The following is a 25,614-nucleotide window of genomic DNA, read 5'->3' on the forward strand; positions in this document are numbered from 1 at the left end:
GAGATTTTAGGGGATGTTAGATTATGTGTTAATGAAGACAGAAAATAGTATATTTATATTAATGTGAGAGATGACTTTTTCTAATAGATGAAATTGTGACATGTACTCCATCTGTCTTCACTTAAGATGTATACCTTTCTTGTTTAGTTTGTCTCATTTAAGATGTTCACTTCCTTATTAAAACATTCAACTATATTTTCTCTCTACTTACTTCACCTAAAACCCAAAAATCTTGTGTCATTCAAGAATGTGGACATCTTGAGTGGGATGGAGAGAGTATTATGGATGGAGGGAGTAAGATTAAATGTCTTGAGTTTTGTCTTTTAATAGTAGTATTCCCTCCGTCCAACCACACGTGATGAATTTCTTTTGGGCATGAGATTTAAAGAAATTATATTTATTGAGTTAAAGTGCAGTGAATAAAGTATGAGAGAAAAAAAATAGGTGAAATAAAAATAATAATAAAGTAAGAAAGATGAAATAAAGTAAGAGCGATAGAAAATGCAACGTTTTTATTGTTTGAACCCTAACTACAATTATAATTATATTCCTGAAAATCAATGAACTTAAATCTCCACACATCTATCAAAATTCGTGGTATACCGCTCATCTGCCCACGCTTAACCTAGCGTTCAAAAATCTTGACAGTATTTTTCGTGTGAAATGTTTCGGGAGCCGAATGCTATCATGTTAATTCAACTCTTTGAATATTTTTAAATTTTATATGAAAATTCTAAAATGGAGTAAATACATGAATATCATTAAATTTTAGTTTTATTATCTTTACGACAATCATTATATACTTTTTTGAAACGTATACTAATTACGTCAGCCCAATTCTTTAAAATATTTCTAAATACTAGTATATGAAAATTCTAAAAAGGAGTAAATACATGAATACCACTAAATTTTAGGTTTTATTAACTTTATTTAAAATAAAATGATTTTTACTGAAAACTCCAAATTATTATTGATGTGAAATTTGAAGATACTCTTGAAAAACTCTTGAGCATAAACAATTTTCACTCTATTATTCAAACTACTTTAAGTGATCAAAACTTACATTTATATATAAAATGAAGTTTATCAATAAAAAATATAAATAGTAACGAGACAAAAACTCTAATTGGGAGAACATCACAAAGTGACGACAAACGGTTGGATTATGAAACTATAAGTTTTGGATTATTTGTCGCATCTTCAAATTAAAATAGCTAATAAGTTACTATATGGTACTTCCCTCTGTCCATAAAAATTGAGTCACTTCATTTTTTTCACTCATTTTAAAAAAATCATAATAAATAGTTATAATGGATAAATAGTTAAAGTAAAATCAAGAATAACGTAGATAAGAGTCTTCTCTACATTATTTTCAAATTTACTTTACTATTTATCCACTTTAACTATTTATTACGATTTTTTTTTAAAACGAGTGCACAAAATTAAATGACTAAACTTTTATGGGACAGATGGAGTATTATTTACCAAAATGGTAGAAAAATTAAATTTTTGTGAAATTTGTCATTTTATGATACTCCATCTGTCCGCGAATAGGAGTCCCGTTTTTCCATTTTAGTCCGTCCGCGAATAGAAGTCCCGGTTCACTTTTACCATAAATGGTAATAGAGTCACACCTTCCACTAACTCATTTCACTCACATTTAATTTAAAATTAATACTCCCCCCCGTCCCCTATTAAGAGTCACACTTTTCCATTTCGGTCCGTCCCCAATTAAGAGTCACATTTCATTTTTAAAATTCTTCTTCATTGAAGAATCGTGTAACATGATGGCTCCTCGGGGGAACTCTGGTGATGGAGATGGATCAGGTGAGGGCTTCAGGTGGACTGATTTATTTGGAAGCAGTTCCCCTGAAGCCAGTGTCAACCAACCGGCCCCGGACTCTCCCAACCCTGGTGAACCCGCAGCGCCTATTGCTGATGCTGAGGTTTATCATCCGTTACAGGAGGACGTACAGAGGCGTCGGGAGCTCAGTGATCGCCTGGGCTTAAATACTATTGGGCGTCCCTTGCCCGAAGATCTTTTTGAGTCCATGATTGACACCCAATTCAAGACGGAGCTTGAGATAGAGAAAGCGCTTCGTTCGGACAGGGCATCCGGCGCGAATCCCCTATATACAAGGAGTCTTACCCGGGGATCCGTAGTAGAGAGTCGAATCATCGGACTCGGCGATCTGTGGTAGGTAGCCCTTTAAGAGTAGGAAAAGGCAGCGCGGGTGAAGAAGCGGCTCCATACTGGGGAGATAACTTGGAGATTGTTAAGAGTTTCGCCGGCAAAGGGCAATATTCTCGCCTTCTTGTCTAACCCAATAAGAACTAAAATAAAGGAGTTTATCTTACTTTCTGGAACGAAGCCTATTCAGGCGTCAGGCGGATAGAATCATTTCGTATTGTGTGACAAACCTTTTCAAATAAAGCAATTTCAAAACAGAATAGAATAAGAATAAAAGGCTTAGTTTGAGTTCTGACTATAGCTGCAACCTATCTCATATTGGGGAGACGATCAAACTCGAAATTTCATAAGAGAATAAATCTCTGACGCCTAAAACTCCCATGCCTTTCTTGGTTGGCCCAAGGCTTGGAGTATCCAAGACAAGTCTTTCTTCATTTTTAGAGGAAGAAGCGGAACTACAAGAAAGCTTTCTTTATCTTTGATTTATGGATAACCAATTCATTTTCAAATATAGTTGGGAGATTTTACCCAAGAAATGGGTCAAAAAAATGGAAAGATCGGAACATGGGAATAGATCTGATACCAATACGGACTACCCATTTCAATTGTTGTGCTTTCTTAAATTGCATACCTATACAAGGGTTCAAGTTTCGATCGATATTTGCGGAGTTGATTATCCCTCTCGAAAACGAAGATTTGAAGTGGTCTATAATTTACTGAGTACTCGGTATAACTCACGCATTCGTGTACAAACCAGTGCAGACGAAGTAACACGAATATCTCCGGTAGTAAGTCTATTTCCATCAGCCGGCCGGTGGGAGCGAGAAGTTTGGGATATGTTTGGTGTTTCTTCCATCAATCATCCGGATCTACGCCGTATATCAACAGATTATGGTTTCGAGGGTCATCCATTACGAAAAGACCTTCCTCTGAGTGGATATGTGGAAGTACGCTATGATGATCCAGAGAAACGTGTGGTTTCTGAACCCATTGAGATGACCCAAGAATTTCGCTATTTCGATTTTGCTAGTCCTTGGGAACAGCGTAGCGACGGCTAATTCCAAATCAGACACAGAATAGGTCCAGTCCAGGAGACAAATCAATAGGAAATGCTATTGATTTTTTTCGTAAGAATAAGAATTCACTTCTATGAAATGAAAGAGTTTCACCGGAATTGCCTTGATCGTCGGATATCATGAGAAAGAAATAGGAAGAACGAACGATTTCCTGCAATTCTTTCCAATATGGAATGAGTAAAGAATCAAGCTACAAGTCTCGATCTATACGAAAGGCACTGGTTTTTTTGTCTTTCTTTCGGTTTCATTGATAGCAGAAAAACGGACTCTAACTCTATAGGGGCGCTAGCGCTTGACTAATAAAAAAATGGCAAGAGAAATATCGATGGAGGAAAAGAGGGCAGGGATTCTCTACAATGACACTGTAGACCAATTGAAAGGGATGTAGCGCAGCTTGGTAGCGCCTTTGAGGAAATGTCACGGGTTCAACAAATCCTGTCATCCCTACCTATTCTTCTCCTCTGGGCAGTAACGAGGGATCCATTGAGATCGATTCAAATTGGATATACATATTTGGACTATATACATGCAAGATGTGTATTGGGGGTACAAAAAGAATCCTTTTTCTTTACAGTCGTATCTACTGTGATAAGAAAGCGTTCTTAGTTCAGTTCGGTAGAACGTGGGTCTCCAAAACCCGATGTCGTAGGTTCAAATCCTACAGAGCGTGATTTTTTCTTCATGGATCAAGAAGCCTATAAGCTATGTAAGCTAAGATGGGGAGAGCGCTTTCTCCCCGACGGCAGTCAGATTAGATTATATAGGGTGACTTAGCTTTGAATTTTCTTCGCAAAGAAGAAAAGAAGGAGACAACAGAGAACAAGTACTAATCCACCAGCTTTGAACATAGATGCTGGTGCACATCGATGCTAACTTCGTTCCATCGCCTTACTTACTACATCTCGGCTTTAGCCTCTCGAGAGTATGCTTTCCCGCTTTCTTCTCATAGGTTCGTGGAAGTTCCTTTCCCGGCTTTAGTTTAGAGAGGAAGTATAAGTATAATAGTCAGACGTTCATGGCATCTAGGTCAAGTCAACCGACAAAGCGGCTCTTCATCCGTCGGTTTTACTGGATCTTGCTATGGCTGTGACTATGGATTCACTTCTTTCTTTTTATGGGAAATCCTTCTATCAAGATCTCCACTTTCAGTTCTACTTCGGGGATATCAACCCACCTACTAGAAAGCGCTTCAGCAGGCAGATTCAACTTATTCTTCCAACTCTGATCTCACCAATACTAAATTCAACACCCTGTAGCTGTAGGGAACCGGAATACAAGCCTTTACGGAAAAGATTCATATTTTGCCGGGAAGATTTGAGGAGATCAATTCACACAAGGGAAAGACACCAGTCCTGGATTCAATTCAAGAGTTCCTTCTTTCTTTCATTAAGTTCGTTCGGAGAAGACGAGTATAGTCTTAAGTTCCCTTATTCCTTTTTGATGTTGTTAAGCCAAGAGCGCAAAGCGTATGCGCGAAATGAGAGCTAGAGGAATGGGAAGACAAGAGAATGCCCGGGTACTCCATCTACCAAAAGAAATGATTGAAATAGAGCGAAGAATGGAAAGGCAGGCTGCGAAGGCGCTGACTCAAAGGCTGATAGGATTGAACTGAAAGGGAAAAGGAAATAGGCTAAGCAAGAGCATTGCCCATCAGGGGCTGCGGGGACAGGAGCTAGAAGAACTAAACCAAAATAAAATGGCCGTAGAAGGCTAGCTTTCTGTCGAGTCTGTCCAGGGGGCCATGGACCGGCTGTGCTTCTTCTATACAATAGACCTGCTCCTCTTTCCTCAACCTTCCTTACTTTTTCCCGAATTACTCACTACTCCTTGCTGGTGGGTTTACTTCTACAGTACAACGCGGGGACTTATCTATTCTATATCTTTCCTTACTTCTAATAGAACCTGGAGACTAGCTATAGCTCTTCTCTTGCGCGCTTCCCTGCTTTAGCTCGCCACTCCACTTATGCTTCTTCTCTTTGTTAAAGATGGTTTTCGAAGAAAAATTTTCAAGGAATGTATGAGGCAACCAAGGGTAGTTGCGGAACTGCCTTCTTTCTTTGATCTGGAGCTGCTTCTTTTGTAGTCGGTCGGCTTGTGATGAGGGCTACTCTCCTGAGGCCTCGTAGTAAGGCTTCGAGTCATACTCTTAAACCGTCATTGCGGTCGATTGGTGGCGTGTGTGATCCTTTTCGCCCGAAAGATACGTATCGTTGATATGATAAACGAATACGTATCTAGGTTTACGTATCACACTGCTGCCAATGTGACCTTGGTAGGATATGAAAATCCTATATTGTCTAGTGAAACTTCATGGATTCACGGCTCACTGCGTAGAGGCACCTGCTTTACTTAAAGACTGCTTAGCAGTACGATATCCGAACAGAACAGTGCTTGTGTCAGAAAATGAGCCAAACAAACCTCGCGCTCACAGCAGGACAAAACATAAATAGGGAACTTCATGGGAAGCAACTAACATAGAAAAAGAGGAATAGAATACAAACTTCGAGTAGCACTCGTAGACAAATGCCACAGAAGGAACAGAATCGCTTGGTAAAGAAGGAGGTCCGGGAGAAAGAAGTCTACATCCATGAACTGAGATACGTATTCGTTTATCATATCAACGATACGTAACAAGAGATACGTATCTTTTCACTTCACTCCAGTCGCTTATGCTTGAGAAAGAAAACAACTAAGAAACTAGTTGTTTAGCTTATTGTCGCTTTACTTGACTAGAACTTTCCCTCGGTAATCACTTCACTTATTGATGAATCTTAATAAATTACTTATGTAAAGTAGTTCGGTTAGATCACTTGACTCTTTTCCTTTGTTTGATCAAGGGGATCGAAGGGAGTGCGATAGGGCATCATCTATCCGGGTCGGTGCCGGACTCCTTTGTGAATCAGTCCCTTTCCTTGTCTTCAAGAGTTCGGTTAGTTGATCGAGAAAGCGGCAGGACTGTCAAGCTTAGCGGACTGCGGTCCCGCGAAGCTGGTATCCTCAGACCGCCTAAGAGACTTTACTTTCCGACTGTCGAAGGAAGGAAGTTCACTTTTGAATGATCAGAAATTTCATAAGAGAAGAGAAATTCATAATCAATCAAGCGTGAAAAGAATCAATAAGACGAAGAAATGTTAGAAGGAGCTAAGTTAATAGGTGCGGGAGCTGCAACAATCGCTTTAGCTGGAGCTGCAGTCGGAATTGGAAACGTATTCAGTTCTTTGATTCATTCGGTAGCTCGAAATCCATCATTAGCTAAACAGTTATTTGGTTATGCCATCTTGGGCTTTGCTCTTACCGAAGCAATTGTACATTAAATATGTTTTGATCCATATTTTAATAGTTTCGTCAAAAATGAACATTTAGCATACATTTTCACAAAAATACTTATTTAGTGCTACACAATTAGTTATAGACAATATGTTGATCCATATTGGACTAATGAGTAAGGTTAAATGTATGAATTAAATGTGTTGAGTTTTGTCTTTTATCATGAAGTCTATTTCGTCTTCCGCTTCTTCCCATACTCCGACACAAAGCGGAGAATATTAACTATCTCTTCCTACTTTTTAGAGAGAGAAAGAGAAGAAGTGAAACTGCGATGTCTCCGTCGGTGGTGGTTGTGGGAGTGAAGGCAGACTGCCGTAGTAAAGAGCTGCTGACGTGGGCGCTGGTGAAAGTCGCCAACTCCGGCGATCGCGTCATTGCTCTCTGCATCATCCACCCCGACGCTGGTCAGCCTTCGATTTCATCGTATTTATACCTTATGCACCTAATTTGGGAAATCAGTTTGCGCCATAGTATTTTTTTTATCCTCCCTTGTAAATGCAGTTTTGTTGCTTTTTAATTCCTCTCTGCTTTTAATTTTGAGAAGATAGAACGATTATGCTATCACTGCTCAAGAATTTCGACTCACTGCTGGCTGCATTTCAAGGTTTCTGTAACCTAAAACAGGTGTCTTTCATATTCCCTTTCTATTGTTTTTCTATTAATCGGTTGTGATAAAGGATTTGCCACGCATTCTTTAGACTACTCCCTCCGTTACGCGATTTAAGAAAAATTGTATTAAGTGAGCTAAGTAAAGGAAATATAAAGTAAGAAATGAAAAAGGTTAGAGATGAAGAGAGAAGAAATTTGTTAACTTTTGCTAAAAAAGGAAATGACTCCACTACTGCGGAACAGAGGGAGTATTGTGTAGAGTGGCTTGTGGTATTTGTCTTTCTTTATTCGTGTATTTGTTATGTATTGTTGGGAATTTATGCAGGAAATTTAGTTCCATTGTTGATTTCAGGAACGTCTACACTTGTATTATAATCTTTATGTCGAGTTTACATTTTTTGCTTATCATGTGGAGTAATTTTTTAGTACAGAGCATGGGAGAAGATGATTTCTATATTTAAGAGACAAATCAGGCTGCTAATAATGTACAAGATGATGTTAGGTGGATCTAAAGCTCAAGGTCTGTAGAGGATCTCCAGTTCGGAAAATATTGTCCAGGGAGGCAGCGTCTTGTGGTGCAACGAGTTTAGTACTTGGTACATCGAGAGCCAACACCGCACTTCGATCCAAAACCTCTCTTGCCAAGTCATGTGCCAAGAGTCTCCAAAATAATATTTCAGTTATATGTGTTGACAATGGTAAGATTATGTTCCAAAGTGAATCCAGATACAGAAGAAGGAAGACTTTTCCCGATAGCCCTTTTAGCCTACCGCCCCAGAGAATCTCGATGGCTCTAGTACCTTGTAAAACTCAAGAAATGGTTGTCCGGAGATCAGGGTGGATGTTACTTCGCAGGACGTTTCTACATGGAAGCAGAGGTTTTGAATATGCAACTTCTAAGAAATCATCAGTGATGCATTGGCTATCGAAACTGCCAAGCCGGCAATCTGTTGCACCTATTTATCCTGATCAGAAGCAGTTCAGTGCATCCAACAAGATTTTCTCAGACGAACTTGGAAATCTTCAAGAGAAATACTCAAACAAATGTCGGGTGTTTAGCTTCCAAGAACTCTCATTAGCAACGAATAATTTCATACCCGGTTTGTCCTCTGAACTGTTCTTTGTTATAACGTTTCATTTTCACTATTGGAGGTTTTATAAACTAGACCAAACTATATTTTCAGAATATTTGATTGGAAAAGGGGGAAGCAGCCAGGTCTACAAAGGCTGTCTACCAGGAAGCAGGGAAATAGCTGTTAAAATTCTGAAGCCATCAAACTATGTACTGGAACATTTTGTTTCAGAAATCGAAATCCTTACGTCTTTCTGCCACAAAAATATTATCTCTTTAGTTGGCTTCTGTTATACTGAAGACCAACTACTTTTGGTGTATAATCTTTTAACCAGAGGATGCTTAGAAGAGAATCTCCATGGTATTTACCTGTTTATTTATATAATTTTGAACTTGGAATTACTATCATTGCTGTTAACAGATATGGTACTCAATATGTGCTTTGGATTAGGTTGTCGCGTATCTCGAGATCAATTTGGTTGGGGGAAGAGGTATAAGATTGCTTTGGGAGTTGCTGAGGCATTGGATGCATTGCATAATACAGCTGAGCCAATCATCCATAGAGATGTAAAATCTTCGAATATCCTTCTTTTGGATGATTTTAGGCCACAGGTACCATGCAATTTATAGTTGTTCCAAATTCTGCAATTTATTTATCTCTGTGCTCTTTTCATTCCCCTTACAGCTATCGGACTTTGGGCTTGCCACATGGAAATCGAGCTGTTCTCATGATATGGATACCTCTGATGTTGCTGGAACATTTGGGTAAGTTATATAGTCTCAGTGTGATCAGTTGCCAAATTTGCACATAACATGCTATTAAATGCAGCTACTTAGCTCCAGAGTGTTTCATGCACGGGGAACTGAATGAAAAGATTGATGTCTATGCATTCGGTGTTGTACTCCTTGAGCTCTTGTCGGGTAAAAAGGCTATTGATAATGGACTACCAAAGGGCCAGGAAAGCTTGGTTGTGTGGGTGAGTATCTACTTTCAACATGAACTAATTTTGTGTATCTCAGTTTTCCAAGGGCGTATGAATAGGTCTCGTTTTATTTCATTTTCGCGTATTTATCCGTTTAAACACAAAGGCTTTACTGTCAACGTATCTTTTACAAAAATAACAGGCAAAACACATTCTGAAGGAAGGGAAAATCTCAGAACTGCAAGATCCCAGTTTGGGGGATGCTTACGACCGCAATCAATTTGAGAATGTGGTTTTAGCTGCAACCATTTGTATCAGACACAGAGCACAATCTCGTCCTGCTATTAACCTCGTAAGTATTATTATTTAAGTCGCGGATAGTGTTAAAACTTGTGATAAGATTAATTAATTTATGAACTTAAACAGGTTCTCAAACTCCTTCAAGGGGACTCAGACGTTATAGAATGGGCGAGACAGGACAGAGATATCGATTATATGATGACCGATGAGCAATCTGCAACAGATATCCAGTCCTTCATCAATCTTGCATTACTTGATTTGGAAGATGAAACTGCGTTTACAAGCATTGTTGGGCAGAATGTCCCGGTGGAGGACTAGTTAGTCCTCTAGCTTCGACCAAATCATCCTCTCGGTCTCGAATGAGAGGATCAGAATCAGAAGCCTTTCACTTCCTCATCAACCTAACTATCAGGAGCTGGTTCTGCTTCTGATTCCTAATTTTCGAGATTCTTTGATGATGTAGCAAAATTGCTACTGAATTGCATCTCTATTTATATTTCAAAAGCGGTTATGGTTTTTTTTTTATAATTTTTTTTATGTAAAGTTTGAGTGTATAGCTCTGTTGTAGTTGAACAATTTATGTATATCTACATTTGTGAAATCTGTTGTGAATATGTAACTTTGGAAATAGCGAGACTTCAAGTTCCGTTGTGTTAGAGAATCAGACCAACAGCCTAAGCCAAAACTCACCCCACCAAATTTAAATCGATCAACTATAAGTATAGAATCAAATTGAAATTCTGCTTAATGCCAATTATCATGCTAAAAACAAATTGTACTCCCTACGTCTCGAGCTATTTGATGCGTTTCCTTTTGGTACCTTTTTTTTTAAAAATAATACTCCACATTCTCACAAAAATATGCATTTTCTAATTTTAGAAACTTTTTTTCTCTCTAATAAGGTGTGACTCATTCTTGATTAACAATATTTCAATTACTATACAAATTTTGTGCATTAAAACTCACACCTAACCAAGATTGCATACTCTTGTAGGATAAAAGGATTCTATACAATTAAAGTTGAGAGAGAAAATTAAAAAAAGAGAATAATTTAGATAAGGAAACGCATCAAGTAGCCTGCTATAGAGGGAGTGATATATTACTCCCTCCATCCCAATCTAAGTGGAACATTTTTGATTTGATATGAGATTTTATCCAATGTTATTTTGTGAATTGTAGGGATCAGATCACCACGGACTCACTAATTACCGGGACCTCTTTTTGTATACCACAATCTGAGATGACTAATCTCATAGAAAGAAGCCGTAATACAAAGGATTACAAGATTACACAATTACTTAGTACAATCTAAACAAATCAGAAACCCTAGCTACTAATCAATCCTCAACATAGACTGATTCTCAAGCTCCATCCACTTGTTAACCTGCACACTAAGTAGAGCTATTAGTAATCAATACAAGATCCCTAAGGATCTAAATCAGAACCAAAAGAGACTAAGGTAGCGTAAGTCAGAAGGTGGCTCAGGTCACAACAACGACTATACCAGACCAAGAACCTCACCACACGCTACAACCAGTAAGTCACAAGGTGAGAAACTGTCGAACACAGGCGCCGGAAACACAAGTCTCACCGACTACCACCAGTTCGCAACCACGACTCTCAAACATCACCAAACTTACGGATCTTCCTCGTTCTACACAAGATCTCTCACACCGAACACCCAATCGAGAAGGATCTGAAACCCTAGGTTAGATCCGACACCAAACTCTAAAGGAAACCGAGAGAGTAACCTAACTCCAAAGCTTCACAGATAGAATCCACTAAAACTCAGATTCATCGGAGGAAAACTGATGATCGGAGGAGAAGACCGGCTGTAACCGCCGTGAGTGTAGTGAGAGAAAGTAGAGAAAAGGAAGAGAGAAATCACACTTCAGAGACTGAGAGAGAGAGTAGTGAATAGAAAGAGAGAGGAAAAGGAAGTGACTCCTCTCTTAATTTACAAACAAAACGCAGCCCTGGATCCAACAGCTGTAGCTTGTGATCCGAGTTAGAGGGGGACATGTGGCGGCCATCGGTGAAACAGGTAAGTAACGGGCTGGGGTAAGCATTGGGCTGCCTACACAAAATTGTTGGGCCTCACATTTAATATAATTGGATTAACCCAATTCAATTAAATATAACAACCCAAACCAATTAGTCCACAAATAATTCAACATGAATTAAGTGGAGAGACAATAAATTAGAAAAGAGAATAAAATAGAGAAAATGATGTTTCTGTTTTCATAAATATACTCCCTTCGTCCGCGAATATGAGTCTCGTTCTTACATTTTGGTTTGTCTGCGAATAGGAGTCCCGGTTCGTAATTACCACCAATGGTAAAGATCCATATTCCACTAACTTTCTTCCACCCATATTTCTTAAAATTTCTTAAAACCTGTGCCAGAAAGGAATGAGACTCCTATTCGTGGACGGAGGGAGTATTATTTAGAGTGGACATCTCGAAAAGAAAAAAGTAGTATCACTTAAATTGAGATTGATGGAGTATTATTAATTTCACACCAATATTTTTAATATTTTTTTACTGAATTAGAATTGTCAAACGAGTTGTCTGGCTTAGCCTAGGCCCACCTCGCGCTAGAAGCATGGGGTTAGGCTTGACTAGGGGTGGATCGATACGATATACCGTATCGAAAACATCATACACATATCGTACCGAAAACTGTGGTATGACAAAATTTTATGCCGGTACCATACCGAATTTTCGGAATACCTCAATCCGGTATACCGAAAATTGGGTATGGTTAATTTTTGATACCGTTATTGCGGTATACCGTAATACCGTTATGCAAAATATATCTATTTTATACACAAAAGTTTAAAAGTAGGATTTTTTAGAGATTTTCTTTTTAATTCTCATTTATTATAAATATATTAAATATAATATAATATTTATATTTCATTTCAAAATATACTGAATTTTCGGTATATGCCAAGGAATTGGTATACCGGGTTGTAAGAAAATTGATACCATTATTTTACCAAAAGATTTCAGTACGTAATAAGGCTAATTTCATGCATTGGTTATAAGGTTAAATTTTGCGATTTCCCAGGGCTAACAAACCTTTTTGAGCCAGGTGTGTAGAGAAAATGACAGCCCCAGGAAGAAGACAGCGATCGCCTGGTGAAGGAAGCTGGCAAGGAAAATTGAGCAGAAGGATGAAGAGCTACTAGATTGAGGAGCATTGATTGGAGGGCAAAATAGGAATCACAAGAACAGTCTAGAAGCTCTATCCACTATAAAAAGGAGCACGCAATCAACATGAAAAAAAAGTCTTGATCATCACTTTTCAGCTCCTGGTTTAGTTTTCCAATTTCTCTCTACACACTCACGCACTTGGGGGAAATCTGAGGGGGATTTTCATTTCATCTGAAGTTTTTGGTGCAACACCGTCTCTACGGAGGCGAAGAAACAATTGTCTTTAATTTTCTGCCTACTTTTGGTACTCGCCGAGTCCTCGCTGTTCGAGGCTCGGCTTTGGTGTTGTTTCTATCGTTAGATATTTCGTATTTAGCAATGGATATGTTTGTTTATGTTCCGTTTATCTTATCGTGTTGTTTTGGGTTTGGTTTGCTGATTATTGTTGGATGATCTGAGTTTGAAGTTGTTTTGTAAGAAATTGTATGTGATCGGTTGAATCTACGTAGACTTGTGAGGATCGAAGATGGAAATGGTGTTTGGTTGTGGATGGCTTGGATCCGGAGTGGGTTAAGCGTCCTGTGGTTGGATCTGCTTGTTTGTGTTTCATTTAGTTGTTTAAATTCTGCATTCTCATTTTGCCTCGTCTAGTAGTTGTAGATCTGCTTTAGTTTTATCTGTTCTTAATTTCTGTCGGTTTAATTTGGTTTACGTTGTTTCGATTCTTGCTTTGCTCTGTTTTAGCTGGTTGTTTCGTGCAATATAATGGAGAAGATGATGTCGCTGTTAGTTAATTCTTTAGTTAGTTATTTTGCAGCTTTTTAGTCGTACTCTACCTTTTCAGAAAATGGTCCCCACGTTTAGCTTCTTTTCCGAGTCTAGGTTACTTTAAGAAATTGTTCATTAGATCTGGTAATTGTCTTGCTCTATTTCGATTTAATATGCATATTTTTAAGTCCATGCCTAGATCTAGCTGTTAGAGTAGAATATCTCAATCACCAAGTCTAGGAATTAGAGCTCAACCCCAAAATTGCGTGGCAGCAGCCAACAAAAAATAGTTCCCGAGTCTTCGAACGTGTTTACTTGCACATTCATCTCTGTGGATTCGATCCCTACTTCCATATACTAGGTTTTCTTAACTAAAGTGGGTTGAGGGTTTTTGAAGAGGGAGTTAAGGTAGCGATTGTGTGCCCAACGACAGGTAGCTTAAGGTTCTCTGAATTCCTAGACCCAGTGTCTAGCGGATCCCCTGGACCGAGGGTTTTCTTTATAAATTTCAGAACACTCTTTCGCAAACCATCATTAGCTTCTAACAACCCAAAAAAAAAATGGTTCTTCAGTATGGTATAAAAATTTATGGTATACTAAAAAAATCGGTTTTTCGGTATTTTTTCCATACGAGTGGTATTTCAATATTTTTTCCCCATCCATAGGCTTGAATGTTATCTACTTAGGGACCGATGGAGTATACAAAACCTCATATTCTGAAAACCTCGTACCAAGAAAATGTATTATTAGTAAGGGCCAGAGAGGAAGTATTTTGTTAAGATATAAAACCGCCTATTTGTGGGGTTTTAATATGGAGGAAATTAAAAAGTTTTATTTAATTCTAAAACTCAATAGTGGAGAAAGTGAAAAGTTTTGGAAGAGGCTCCTATGATTCTATTATTTGGAATATAAATATCCACTAACTTCTCTTTTTTCCATTCTATCAGCTTCCTTTTTTTTTCATTACTTATCAATAATAACTTTAATATGAAGTAATTTTGCATGGTGTTTTTCTCCATTGTGGGACTTGTGTGACTCCCAGTTCTGATAGCATGGAGGTATCCGACTTGTGGGACTCCCAATTCTTTTTTTTTCTTGTTCTACTTTTGGATCTTAGTCACATTTGAGGTTGGATCATGTTTTGGAACGATATATTTTGATTTTGTTCACGGGTTGGGGGTCTGCCTAAACCCCTCGCCCATAAGAATATGCACTCTTTCCTTTTTTGTCCGTCCCACAAGAATATGCATTTTCCAATTTTGAAAATATTTTTTCTCTAATTAGGTGGGACCCATTCTCCACTAACAATACTTTAATTACTTTTTCTCTCTACCTCTCTCTTACTTTACCAATTTTACATTAAAACCCATGTCGAACCCAAAGTGTATTTTCTTTAGGGACGGAGAGAGTAGTTATCTAATACTCCAAGAAGATATTGATACTCTTAGAATAGATTGAACCCATTGTCATTGTCCCTTTTGAGATCTATGTTTACACTTGCAAATGTACTAGCTCCTACTGACTCACACAACCAATAGATAGTATTGCAAGACTTGTAAGCTATGTTGTGTATATTATATTGTAGTTTAGAATCTATCATTTTTTCAAGAATGATTATCCAAATTAGCCAATGTGTCATTGTAGTTATAGGGATCAAATTCAAGTTGATCTAAGAATGAGTCAAAAGACACTCTTGGACCCATGAACTTGATATGTTCCCAAGGAACTCTCCTACTATGACATGGTACTACAATCTAAGGTACTTGAAGTCAGTGGCAGACGCATAATTTTGACGTTGGGGGAATCTCCTGGTAACAATTGTAGGATATTTTTTTTATGTCGATGTAACCAAAAGTTGTGACATTATTAAGATAATAATAATTAAATGATATGAAAACTAGAGATATGCTTTGAAAGGGATGTAATCAAATGCAAACTGTATATATTGTACAAACTTTAAACTATGATCTGGATCGTTAGAAAATGTAAACAGATGACAAAATAACATCAAAAGAAAATATCAACACTGTTCAACGGTTGACACCGTGTTGACATGTATTGACATTGTTTTGACATTGTGTTGACGTTGTATTGACACCGTGTTGATAAGTTTATAATTTGTACTCCCTCCGTCCGCCAGTAGGAGTCCCGGTCACTTTTGCGCACTCGTTTTGTAAAAATGATAATAAATAGTTAAAGTGGAGAATGGTAAAGTAGGTGAGAGAATAATGTTGAGAAGAGTCTTATCTAAGTTATTCTCTTTTTTACTTTACCATTTCTCCATTTTAACTATTTATTTTCATTTTTACAAAACGAGTGCGCAAATGTGACTGGGACTCCTAATGGCGGACGGAGGGAGTACAATATATAGAGTTTGCATTTTATCACTACCCTCCTTTGAAATAAGTTAAGTATTAATGTATATATAACATGATTTTTGCTTTTGCATAATAGTAGTTGTACAAAAATAAAAAATCATCATAAAAAATAGCTAAAAAAAATTTAAATTGTCAATTATTAATAAATTTTGAAATAAATTAATTAATGAAGTATTCTAAAACATGAATTTTTTGCGTGTAATGGGAGTATGAAAAATAAAAAATATCATAAAAAATAGTACTCCCTCCGTCCCAAGGAAGATGACCCCTTTCTTGGGCGACACATGATTTTATGCAGCTTTATTTTGTGTGTTACGTGGAGAGAGTAAAGTAAGGAAGATGGATAAAATAGAGATAAAAAGTGTTTTTATTTCTAGTAATGAGTCATCTTGGTTGAGACAAACTAAAAGGAAAGTGAGTCATCTTCAATAGGACGAAGGGAGTAGTAAAAATATAATTTAAAATATTAAAAGCCCAACCAAACTTACACTGTCCAAGAAGATGCTAGGCTTGGATGCTTACCACTTACCCCTTCTTAGGTCCGCCACCTGCTTGAAGTTGTTCTTTATTATTGCATAAGGTTCTAATGGTATGACTTTTTGGTTAGGTGAAAAATCGATATCTCTTTTTATCTTGAGAGTTATCAAGCTGTTAGACTTGTAGTTCCTCTCATGATCTTCACACAAGAATGCAAAACATATGCAAAAAGTAATAGTGTCAGAACTTATAGACAAACACTTTCTATCTTTGAACATTACAGAATATATGTCTTTATATCATGCCGGATAACTTCAAAACATATAAATTTTGTTTGCTTCTTGTACATTTAAATAAAGAGAAACATTTTATAAATGCATAAGCAAACACAATGTAATATAATTTTATTTCTTCTCTAATCGGGTTAAAAGTGGATTATAGAATTTATTGTATACAAACAATATTCTATTTGTACGAACTGTTCGAAACATGTTTTTCAGTATAAAAACCCTAACATATTAAAAGATTGACAAAATACCCTCTTGACTGCAAAGTAAAAAAACAAAAATGTCTGAAAATCGTACATACCCATCAAACTAAGTGAACTTAGTGAAGTATTTATCTTAAAACACACTGAAAAAATAAGAAATATTGAAAATAACAAAACATAAAATAAGAAATATTGAAATAACAAAAAAAAATAAATTCTATATGTCTTTATATCATGCCGGATAACTTCAAAACATATAAACTTTGTTTGCTTCTTGTACATTTAAATAACGAGAAACATTTTATAAATGCATAAGCAAACACAATGTAATATGATTTTATTTCTTCTCTAATCGGGTTAAAAGTGGATTATAAAATTTATTGTATACAAACAATATTCTATTTGTACGAACTGTTCGAAACATGTTTTTCAGTATTAAAACTCTAACATATTGAAAGATTGACAAAATACCCTCTTGACTGCAAAGTAAAAAAACAAAAATGTCTGAAAATCGTACATACCCATCAAACTAAGTAAACTTAGTGAATTATTTATCTTAAAACACACTGAAAAAATAAGAAATATTGAAAATATCAAAACATAAAATAAGAAATATTGAAAATATCAGGTATTATTGCTGGCTGTGGGGTTCGAACCCACGCGCACTTATGTGCAGAAGATCTTAAGTCTTCCCCCTTAACCTCTCGGGCAAACCAGCTAATATGTCAATGTCTTCTAATTAATTATATATTTCTATCGAAACAAAGTTAAAAGTTGGTGCTACTTACCTATTGGAATGTCTTAGCTATTATAATATTGAGATATAATTAATACTATATGATTCTTTTTGAGGTGATCAAATAATTTGTTAAAGTTATTCTGTACTATTACCTCCATATTCAAAAAGTAGAAACATTTTAAACGACATGAGTTTTAATGCACAATTAGTAAAGTAAGTGAGAAAAATTGGTTAAGTAAAAAAAAGATAAAGAAAAATGAGTAAAGTAAGAGAGAGAAAGAAAAACAATAGTGAGAGTAAAATTAGTGGATTGTAGGGTCCATGTCCTAAGATAAAAAGATTCTAAAATTTCTATTTTTAAGGAACAACACAAAATAGAAATAGTTGCTAATTTTAAAAAACGGGGGTAGTAAAATTTAGCCATAACTTAAACGCCCATAGCATTATTACAAAAAATGAATAACAAGTACTCCATCCATCCTTTATAATTTGTCACAACCTGCATGGATTTTAAAAGATGTAATAGAAAGTGCGTTGAAAAAGTTAGTGACATTTGAATCCTACTTTTATATATTAGTTTTATAATAAAATGTGAGTGAGAATGAGTTAGTGGAAAGTAGGGTTCACTATAGTAAAAGTGAAAGGTGACAATTTTTTAAGAAATGACGAAAATAGAAATAAGTGACAAATTTTCAGGGACAGAGGGAGTAAGATAACTTTTTCTAAATTGACATAGTTCACTATCCTCGAACCAAAGACAGCCCCCATCATTATATCCGTGAATATGCAGCAGATATACGTTTTCATATCACATAACCATAACAATGCTAACCAACAAATGAATTTTTAGCTATGGTTTATTTATTAAACTAGTTAAATCTCGTCCTTGTCAAGGTTTTCTTTCCTTAAATTTGTCGTAATTAATTTTTCCGTAAGAGTTTGAAAAAGAGTAGAGAGGTGAGTAATAATTTAATGAAAAATTCGAAGTCAAAGAAGAATCCGATGAGAAAGTTCCAAATCTTTCAAATCAAGAGTTAGAACTTAGAAGCATAGAGCTTTAGGAGGTAGCACAATTGGCTTGTCTCTTTGTTCTTAAATGCAAGAAGCTAGAACAAGTGGTGGTCTACTTACTGACTCTACTCATATCAACAACCATATAAAACAATACTCTTTTTTTGTAGTCCCATTTAACCCCAAAGGTAGCACTAGGGACGTAGGGTAATAGGCATTTTCAAATATCACTCCCTCGCCATTTAATTTATAGTCCCATTTTTACTCACACAGATTTTAAGAAAATATTTTTTTAGTGAAAAAAAAGGGAGAAATGAGTTAGTAGAATATGAACTCCAATTTTATATGTTGATTTTATAACCGAATGTGAATACAATGAGTTAGGTGAATTGTGGGGTCCATTTACTTAGAATGGAAAAATTTAATGAGACTATAAATTGCGGACACCCCCGAAATGGCTTATTCATAACTCTCAAATCAATAGCTAGGTTTTAAGATTAAGCCATAAATAATACTCTCTCCATCTCACCCAAGTTAGATACCACATTTTTTCTTTTGTGTTTGTCCCATATAAATATGTCATATTTTTAATAAAAAAGTTTTATCATACATTAATATATCAAAATATATTTTCTCCATCCACTTAACAAACAAAATAAAATCTCTTAAAATCTCGTACCATCACTGAAGTGTAATATCTATCTCAGAACGAAGGGAGTGAAAAAATATTCTCCCTCTGAATTTTCAAATTTTACCTTAAAAACAAATTTGTAGGTAACTTAGATTATTAATAGGGGCTTTTATATAATAATGTGTATAGAATATGAATAAATTTTAGAACTTTTTAGTAGAAAATAATTAAAAAAATAAATTCATTAGGGGCTAAAGCCCCTACCCCATTAAGTGTAGGTCCGCCAGTGCCTCTGTCCCGCTTTTGCAGTCCCAGTCACTTTTGAGCACTCGTTTTGTAAAAATGATAATAAATAGTTAAAGTGGAGAAATAGTAAAGTAAAAGAGAGAATAATGTAGAGATTACTCTTCAATACATTATTCTCTCTTGATTTACTATTTCTCCACTTTTAACTATTTATTATTGTTTTTATAACTTATTTCATGATTAACCAACATATCTCTAGTTTACATATTATTTAATTTCTATTTTATTACTCATCTCCTTGCATTATTATTGTTTCACAATTTTCAGCTACGCCAACATAAAATAATACCCGACAGTTGTTACCAATGGATTGGACCCCCAACGAAATCTTGCGTCTGCCACTGCCTCCATGCACAATGATAAATGACACAGGTTTTAATACACAACTGATAAAGTAAGAGAGAGTGGGGGAAAATATGGTGAAAGTAGTGTTATTGGATTAAGGTCGACATTATTAGTAGTGTTAGCAATGTTTAAAACTGTCTATTTTTAAAATTGGTCAAATTTTAGTGGACGGCCCAAAATGGTAAAACTAGTCTATTTTACCAGTCTATTTTACCAGTCTATTTTTTATGGACGAAGGTAGTACTATTTTATGCTATAAAAATATTACTAGCTCCTCCTCTCAAATTAATGAAAGCAACTTTTTACAATATAAATATTTTTAAAAAATAATATTTAGTGAGTTAAATGTAAAATGAATAAAGTAAAATACTATGCTAAATAATAAATAATCAAAAGAGAATAAAGTCGAAATAAATATTGATGATTTTAACTATGCACGTAATTTAACCTTTCTAACTACTTGTGGTATTTTTTTAAAAATATTCGGGTAGTTTAATCTATAATTTGTTTTACAACATTTCAAGTAAGTTTGTTCAATATCGACAAAGCCTATTGAATGCCATATTATATTTTTCTAAATACTTTTTGTTCTTTAGTTTTATTTTGGACTTGTGTAATAAGGACTACTATACCTAATTCTTGTACATTTATAATTATACTATGAGCAGTTATTTCAATTGTATTAGTTATAATCTAAAGATTATTGATTAGGATTGATAAATTCAATAGTAGACTACCGACCAAAGAACTTCATACATATTAAACAATGCTAATACATACTAAAACAATCGTAGACTACCGGCCAAAGAACTAAATACATAAAAATGCTAATACTTTATTTTGACATAAACAAAACTTTACTAATCAAACAATTAGTTAATTAGGTTTTTTTCTTGTTATTTTGCAAGGATAATGGATGGAGGGGTGTCTCACTCTTGTAGGTAGCATTGCAATCTCCCACTAAGCAACAACCCCAAGTGTTTGTTTTATTTTGTTTTGTTTTGTTCACACATTACATATTTGGATCTTTGTTGTATTAAGGAATAACTCCAAATTTAGGCCAGCTCTTATTCCCATCCATTATGCATAGTGACAATCCCAATTTTTAATGGTAAAAAATTATCATCTCCCAAGGGAACAACAAAGCACAAAAGTGACAAAATCTACCCCTTCGATTTGTCATACATGCACACAAAAAGCAGCCATGGAAAATGTCTAGCACAACCAAATGCTTTTATTCCATTTGGCTCTCTACCAAGTGCAACACCCCATGGAAACTTCTCTAGGGGATTTTGGAGTTTGATTTTTCAGTTTTTTGTTCAACAAATTAGCCTCCTTTGTGCATCCAACACTAGTGAGTTTCTTGACTTTGCTTTGTTTCTGTTGATTTCTTGAAATAATTTTTCATTTGTGTTCTATGTTTTGTTGAAATTGATTATGGTTTAATCATATTATATTACTCTATGAATATGGTGATTCTTTGGTAGTAGTAGTTGCTTTGAATGTACTCCTTTTTAGTTCTCTCTATGTCATGTGCTAAAATCAGGTGTGAAATAAAGTCTTGGGAAGAAGAAGCTTTTTCGTTTAGCCTAAAATCAGAATGCATTTAGACATTAAAAGATGATTGTCTATTCGAAAATCAGAATTATTTGTTCAACTATTTAGATATGTAAGAACAAAGAATCTTAATATGCTTCCACAATAATGATTTTCATGGCCAAAGACATCAAATAAGGATTATGACACTATCAGATTTGAAGTAAATTTGAATGTTTTTAAGAATGTTTCATATGCAAGGACATGCTAATATTAGTTGTCACTTTTATTTGAATATTTTGCTAGATTTTTGTGATCACTTTTGATACAAATTTGCAGTTGAGGGGGTGTTGGTTTTAGTAGAGGGTAGATATGGTTCCGGAAGAGGGATCGTCGTCTGTGAGCTCGTCTCCGTTGCAGATGTTCTCAATGATGTCACTATCACCCGGCTTAGGGTCCCCATACCCTTGGCTGAGGGAGATGAAATCCGAAGAGAGAGGCCTCTGTCTCATCCATCTCCTCCTGGCCTGCGCCAAGCATGTCGCTGCTGGGAGCATCGAGAATGCCAACACGGGGCTGGACTACATCACGCACATAGCCTCTCCCAACGGGGACACGATGCAGAGGATCGCAGCATACTTCACCGAGGCTCTGGCTGACCGCGTGCTCAAGGGCTGGCCCGGGCTGCACAAGGCCCTCAACTCGACCAAGATAATCTCCCCAGCCGAGGACCTCCTCGTGCACAGGCTCTTCTTCGAGTTCTGCCCTTTTTTGAAACTCTCTTATGTGATCACAAACCAGGCGATCTTGGAGGCGATGGAGGGGGAGAAGGTGGTCCACATAATCGACCTGCATTGCTTCGAGCCGGCCCAGTGGGTCAGCCTCATCCAGGCGTTAAGTACGCGCGTGGAGGGGCCGCCTCATTTAAGGATCACGGGGATCCACCACGAGAAGTCTGTGTTGGAACAAGTAGCCATCCGGTTGAACGAGGAGGCAGAGAAGCTGGACCTCCCCTTCCAGTTCCATCCCATTGTCAGCCAGTTGGAGAGTCTGGATGTCGGGTGCCTACGTGTCAAGACAGGGGAGGCCGTCGCGATAAGCTCGGTTCTCCAGCTGCATTCTCTCCTGGCCTTTGATGATGCCAAGGCCATCAAGAGCCCGAACGGGGTGCTCTTGAGGGACTTCCTCGACAAGGACTTGCTGCCTACGAAATCTAAGATGGCGGGCTTCTTGGATGGGATGTTGGGGCTGTCACCGAAGCTGGTGGTGGTGACTGAGCAAGAATCCAACCACAACGGGACCGGCTTGATGGATAGGATGATGGAGGCTTTGAACTTTTACGCAGCGCTGTTCGACTGCTTGGAGTACACCGCGCCATGTGATCAGAGGCAGAAGATCGAGAGCATGGTGTACGGAAGGGAGATCAAGGACATTGTTGCGTGTGAAGGCGTGGAGAGACGGGCGAGGCATGAGAAGCTGGAGAGATGGATTCATAGGATGGAGTCAGCTGGATTTGGGAAGGTGTGTTTGAGCTACCATGTGATGATGCAAGCCAGGAGGCTGTTGCATAGCTACAACTATGATGGCTACAAAGTCAGAGATCAAAATGGTTGCTTTGTCATTTGCTGGCAGGATCAGCCACTCTTCTCTGTCTCTGCTTGGAGGTTTAGACCACCAAGATGAAGATGAACACTATTACTTTTTGCATATAATTATAATTTTGATGCTTAATCTTATGTTAATTATTAAGAAGACACTGAAATTTGATAAAAGTTTACATTAATAGATGGAAATTTTCAATGATGCATTACAAAGACATTGTATTCAACCACAGCATTCCCTGTCCGCACCACAAACTTCTTAGTCTTGGCCAAGGCATAGCCACGGGCGAAACGGAAGGCTCCAGTGCCTCCGACAACCGGCAGCTCTCTCACTGCTTCAAGATACGGGTTGTTCCCAAGTATGCTGATCGAGCTCCCGTTGTACTTGCCCTCCTTGAACACGAAGGTCATCGCCAGGTGCAGAGCCGCACCAACCTTTGTGGATTGGGTATACAGTCCCTGAGCCCTCCCAACCACTCTTGATTCGGGCTCCGGCCCTTCTGTCAAGGGATCATCTATGATTGTGGTCATGCCAAATGCATTCCTCTTCCCTGCGACCAAGATGGTAGTCGGGTCCTTCCCGCTGACTACATCATGGAAGTAGAAGTGCAGATGGCTCACCTTGTCAGCACGGTGAGCACTCTGCAGTTCGAGGGACTGCTCGGAGAATTTGGCATTGGTTAGTATAGCAGATACTGAGAGAAGGATGAGGGTCAGGGCAAAAAGAGTGCTCATTTTTTGGAGTTTGTTGATGGGAGTAAGGAGAGAGTTGAGGGAGCTTAAATAAGGTTTTTTTTCTTGGCATGTTGCTGTAATTTTGCTTTTCTATGACATGCTTATTCAATGCTATGATTGTTAGTAGTGGAAAGAAAGCAAGAAAGGCTTAGAAAAAGATGATAATGTGTCAACATTGATGGAACAAGGCATTACCTCAGTGGGCTTTTAGGTGAGGGATTTTTCAAACCAGATTTAAGTGGACTCCTTTCAGATCATTTTCTTCTGACATATAAGTTGCAATCTAAGTGAGAGAGATGGAGATGATTCAGAATTTACATGATATATGTTTGAAATATGAAACTTGTTTTTCAAATCTAATTAATTTTTTGAAAGAAGATGCACACGAAATATTAAAGATTTGATAACAGCTGCCAAAAGTGGCCTAATGGATCCATAGCTCGGGTGGCCTGACCTCTTTGGGCCGGCAATGTTTGCCCGAAATACCATTTCGGTGGCTGGCCCCGGCATGGTTCATAACTATTCCTCTTACTAAACGAGCGTGTTGAACCTAAGATCAAAACCTAATGAGATATGAGGAAGATGATCCATAATTTTTTTAAAGTTGGAAAATAACTAGACATGAGTGCACTTTGCTTACAGACAAAGTCTGCCATACAACTAGGAGCCTGGCATCCCTCTGCTGTGCTAATGTGGAATGCATCGATTGGTTGCTGGATTCATGGATATTAGTAGTACTCCCTCCGTCACAAAAGATGTCACACTTTCCTTTTTAGTTTGTCCCACAAGAGATGTCACATTTCACTTTTTGGAAAAAGTTCTCTCTCACATGAATATAAAAATTATATTTTCTCTCTCCATTTAACACACAAAACAAAACCTCCTAAAATCCCGTGCCGTCCCACAAATATGACATCTTTTGTGGGACGGAGGGAGTACTTGTTATTGAAATCATGAGGTTCCTTTTATTCATTTCTATAAATTGCATTTATCAAGTCTGTAAGTTGCAACTATTCATCCTAAATCCTTGATAATTTCTTTTAGGTACGATGGACTGAAACGGTGAAGCGGAGAGAAAGGAAGGATTGAGGTAATGTTATGAAAATACAAAGGAAATGCAAAGAAATTGTTATTTCAATCTCATCTTCGTTCAATTCCTACCTTCATTCTACTCCACTATCATTCTATTCCATTATACCAAGAAGAGCCTTAGAGCATCCACAAAGGAAGGACTTTCGCCATGTCTTTCCGAGATGGCTCTAGCTTTTAAAAGAATAACTCCACCTTCAGAGATTTGGGACATATTATCGTCTTTACAAACACAGACCACCTTGGATAAATGACATCTGCCAAATAATGCTCCATCCATCCACGATTATTTGACACCAATTTCCTTTTTTATCCGTTCACAATTAATTAATACCCTTACTTTTTACTACTTTTGATAATGAGTTCTACATTCACTAACTTATTACACTCACATTTTATTATAAAACTACTACCTCTGTCCCTGAAAATTTGATACATATTACCATTTCGGTCCGTCTCTGAAAATTTGATACACTTCACTTTTACCATTTTTGGTAGTGGACCTCATATTCCACTAACTTATTCCTACTCACATTTTATTATAAAACTAATACTTTAAAAGTAGGACCCACATCCCACCAACTTTTTCAACTCACTTTCCATTACATTTCTTAAAACCCGTGTCGGGTCAAAGTGTAGCAAATTTTGGGGGACGGAGGTAGTAATATATACAAGTAGGATCCACGTTTCACTAACTTTTTCAACCCATTTTCTACTATATCTATCTATACATATATAAAAGGCGAGTTTTGGCCTTCTTTTAAAATATTTATAAATTTTGTCCTTATTCTGTAATATTTATAAGTTATGGGATCAATTTAAATATTTATGGAATAACTAATTCCCTTACTA

General features: G+C 37.0%; 5 protein-coding genes and 2 non-coding genes across 7 annotated transcripts; 5 read left to right on the forward strand and 2 right to left on the reverse strand.

The window, feature by feature from the left end:
* The first annotated feature begins 2,118 nt into the window (after positions 1-2,118).
* LOC125219771 (NADH dehydrogenase [ubiquinone] iron-sulfur protein 3) lies at positions 2,119-4,881 on the forward strand. The gene has a single exon (XM_048121828.1). The coding sequence runs from the start codon at positions 2,677-2,679 to the stop codon at positions 3,247-3,249; it is 573 nt and encodes a 190-aa protein (XP_047977785.1). The 5' UTR covers positions 2,119-2,676; the 3' UTR covers positions 3,250-4,881.
* TRNAW-CCA lies at positions 3,864-3,937 on the forward strand. The gene has a single exon. It is a non-coding gene; the product is annotated as a tRNA-Trp (tRNA).
* A 1,316-nt stretch (positions 4,882-6,197) lies between the features above and the next one.
* On the forward strand, positions 6,198-6,581 carry LOC125221080 (ATP synthase subunit 9, mitochondrial). Its single transcript, XM_048123210.1, has one exon. The coding sequence runs from the start codon at positions 6,396-6,398 to the stop codon at positions 6,579-6,581; it is 186 nt and encodes a 61-aa protein (XP_047979167.1). The 5' UTR covers positions 6,198-6,395.
* Positions 6,582-6,865: 284 nt separating this feature from the next.
* Positions 6,866-10,128, forward strand: LOC125219770 (protein kinase STUNTED-like). Its single transcript, XM_048121827.1, has 9 exons — positions 6,866-6,998; positions 7,139-7,218; positions 7,706-8,303; positions 8,388-8,636; positions 8,727-8,887; positions 8,961-9,040; positions 9,105-9,252; positions 9,401-9,550; positions 9,625-10,128. The coding sequence occupies exons 1-9, from the start codon at positions 6,866-6,868 to the stop codon at positions 9,814-9,816; spliced, it is 1,791 nt and encodes a 596-aa protein (XP_047977784.1). The 3' UTR covers positions 9,817-10,128.
* A 7,276-nt stretch (positions 10,129-17,404) lies between these two features.
* On the reverse strand, positions 17,405-17,487 carry TRNAL-UAA. Its single transcript has one exon. It is a non-coding gene; the product is annotated as a tRNA-Leu (tRNA).
* Positions 17,488-20,983: 3,496 nt separating this feature from the next.
* Positions 20,984-23,140, forward strand: LOC125218973 (scarecrow-like protein 3). Its single transcript, XM_048120803.1, has 2 exons — positions 20,984-21,155; positions 21,677-23,140. Exon 2 carries the CDS (start codon positions 21,710-21,712, stop codon positions 23,018-23,020), a length of 1,311 nt encoding a protein of 436 aa, XP_047976760.1. The 5' UTR covers positions 20,984-21,155; positions 21,677-21,709; the 3' UTR covers positions 23,021-23,140.
* LOC125218974 (dirigent protein 21-like) lies at positions 23,100-23,706 on the reverse strand. Its single transcript, XM_048120804.1, has one exon. The coding sequence runs from the start codon at positions 23,671-23,673 to the stop codon at positions 23,134-23,136; it is 540 nt and encodes a 179-aa protein (XP_047976761.1). The 5' UTR covers positions 23,674-23,706; the 3' UTR covers positions 23,100-23,133.
* Between the last annotated feature and the right edge of the window lie 1,908 nt (positions 23,707-25,614).

The sequence above is a fragment of the Salvia hispanica genome, chromosome 4 (assembly GCF_023119035.1).
Source record: "Salvia hispanica cultivar TCC Black 2014 chromosome 4, UniMelb_Shisp_WGS_1.0, whole genome shotgun sequence".
NCBI lineage: Eukaryota > Viridiplantae > Streptophyta > Magnoliopsida > Lamiales > Lamiaceae > Salvia > Salvia hispanica.

Excerpts from the sequence above, each read along its gene's own strand:
- LOC125219770 (XM_048121827.1), top strand. The coding sequence starts at position 6,866 with ATGTCTCCGTCGGTGGTGGTTGTGGGAGTGAAGGCAGACTGCCGTAGT. Across the intron at positions 7,219-7,705 it reads GTTTCTGTAACCTAAAACAG|GTGGATCTAAAGCTCAAGGT; the intron begins GTGTCTTTCATA and ends AGATGATGTTAG. Across the intron at positions 8,888-8,960 it reads TGGATGATTTTAGGCCACAG|CTATCGGACTTTGGGCTTGC; the intron begins GTACCATGCAAT and ends TTCCCCTTACAG.
- LOC125218974 (XM_048120804.1), bottom strand. The coding sequence starts at position 23,673 with ATGAGCACTCTTTTTGCCCTGACCCTCATCCTTCTCTCAGTATCTGCT.
- LOC125219771 (XM_048121828.1), top strand. The coding sequence starts at position 2,677 with ATGGATAACCAATTCATTTTCAAATATAGTTGGGAGATTTTACCCAAG.
- LOC125218973 (XM_048120803.1), top strand. The coding sequence starts at position 21,710 with ATGGTTCCGGAAGAGGGATCGTCGTCTGTGAGCTCGTCTCCGTTGCAG.
- LOC125221080 (XM_048123210.1), top strand. The coding sequence starts at position 6,396 with ATGTTAGAAGGAGCTAAGTTAATAGGTGCGGGAGCTGCAACAATCGCT.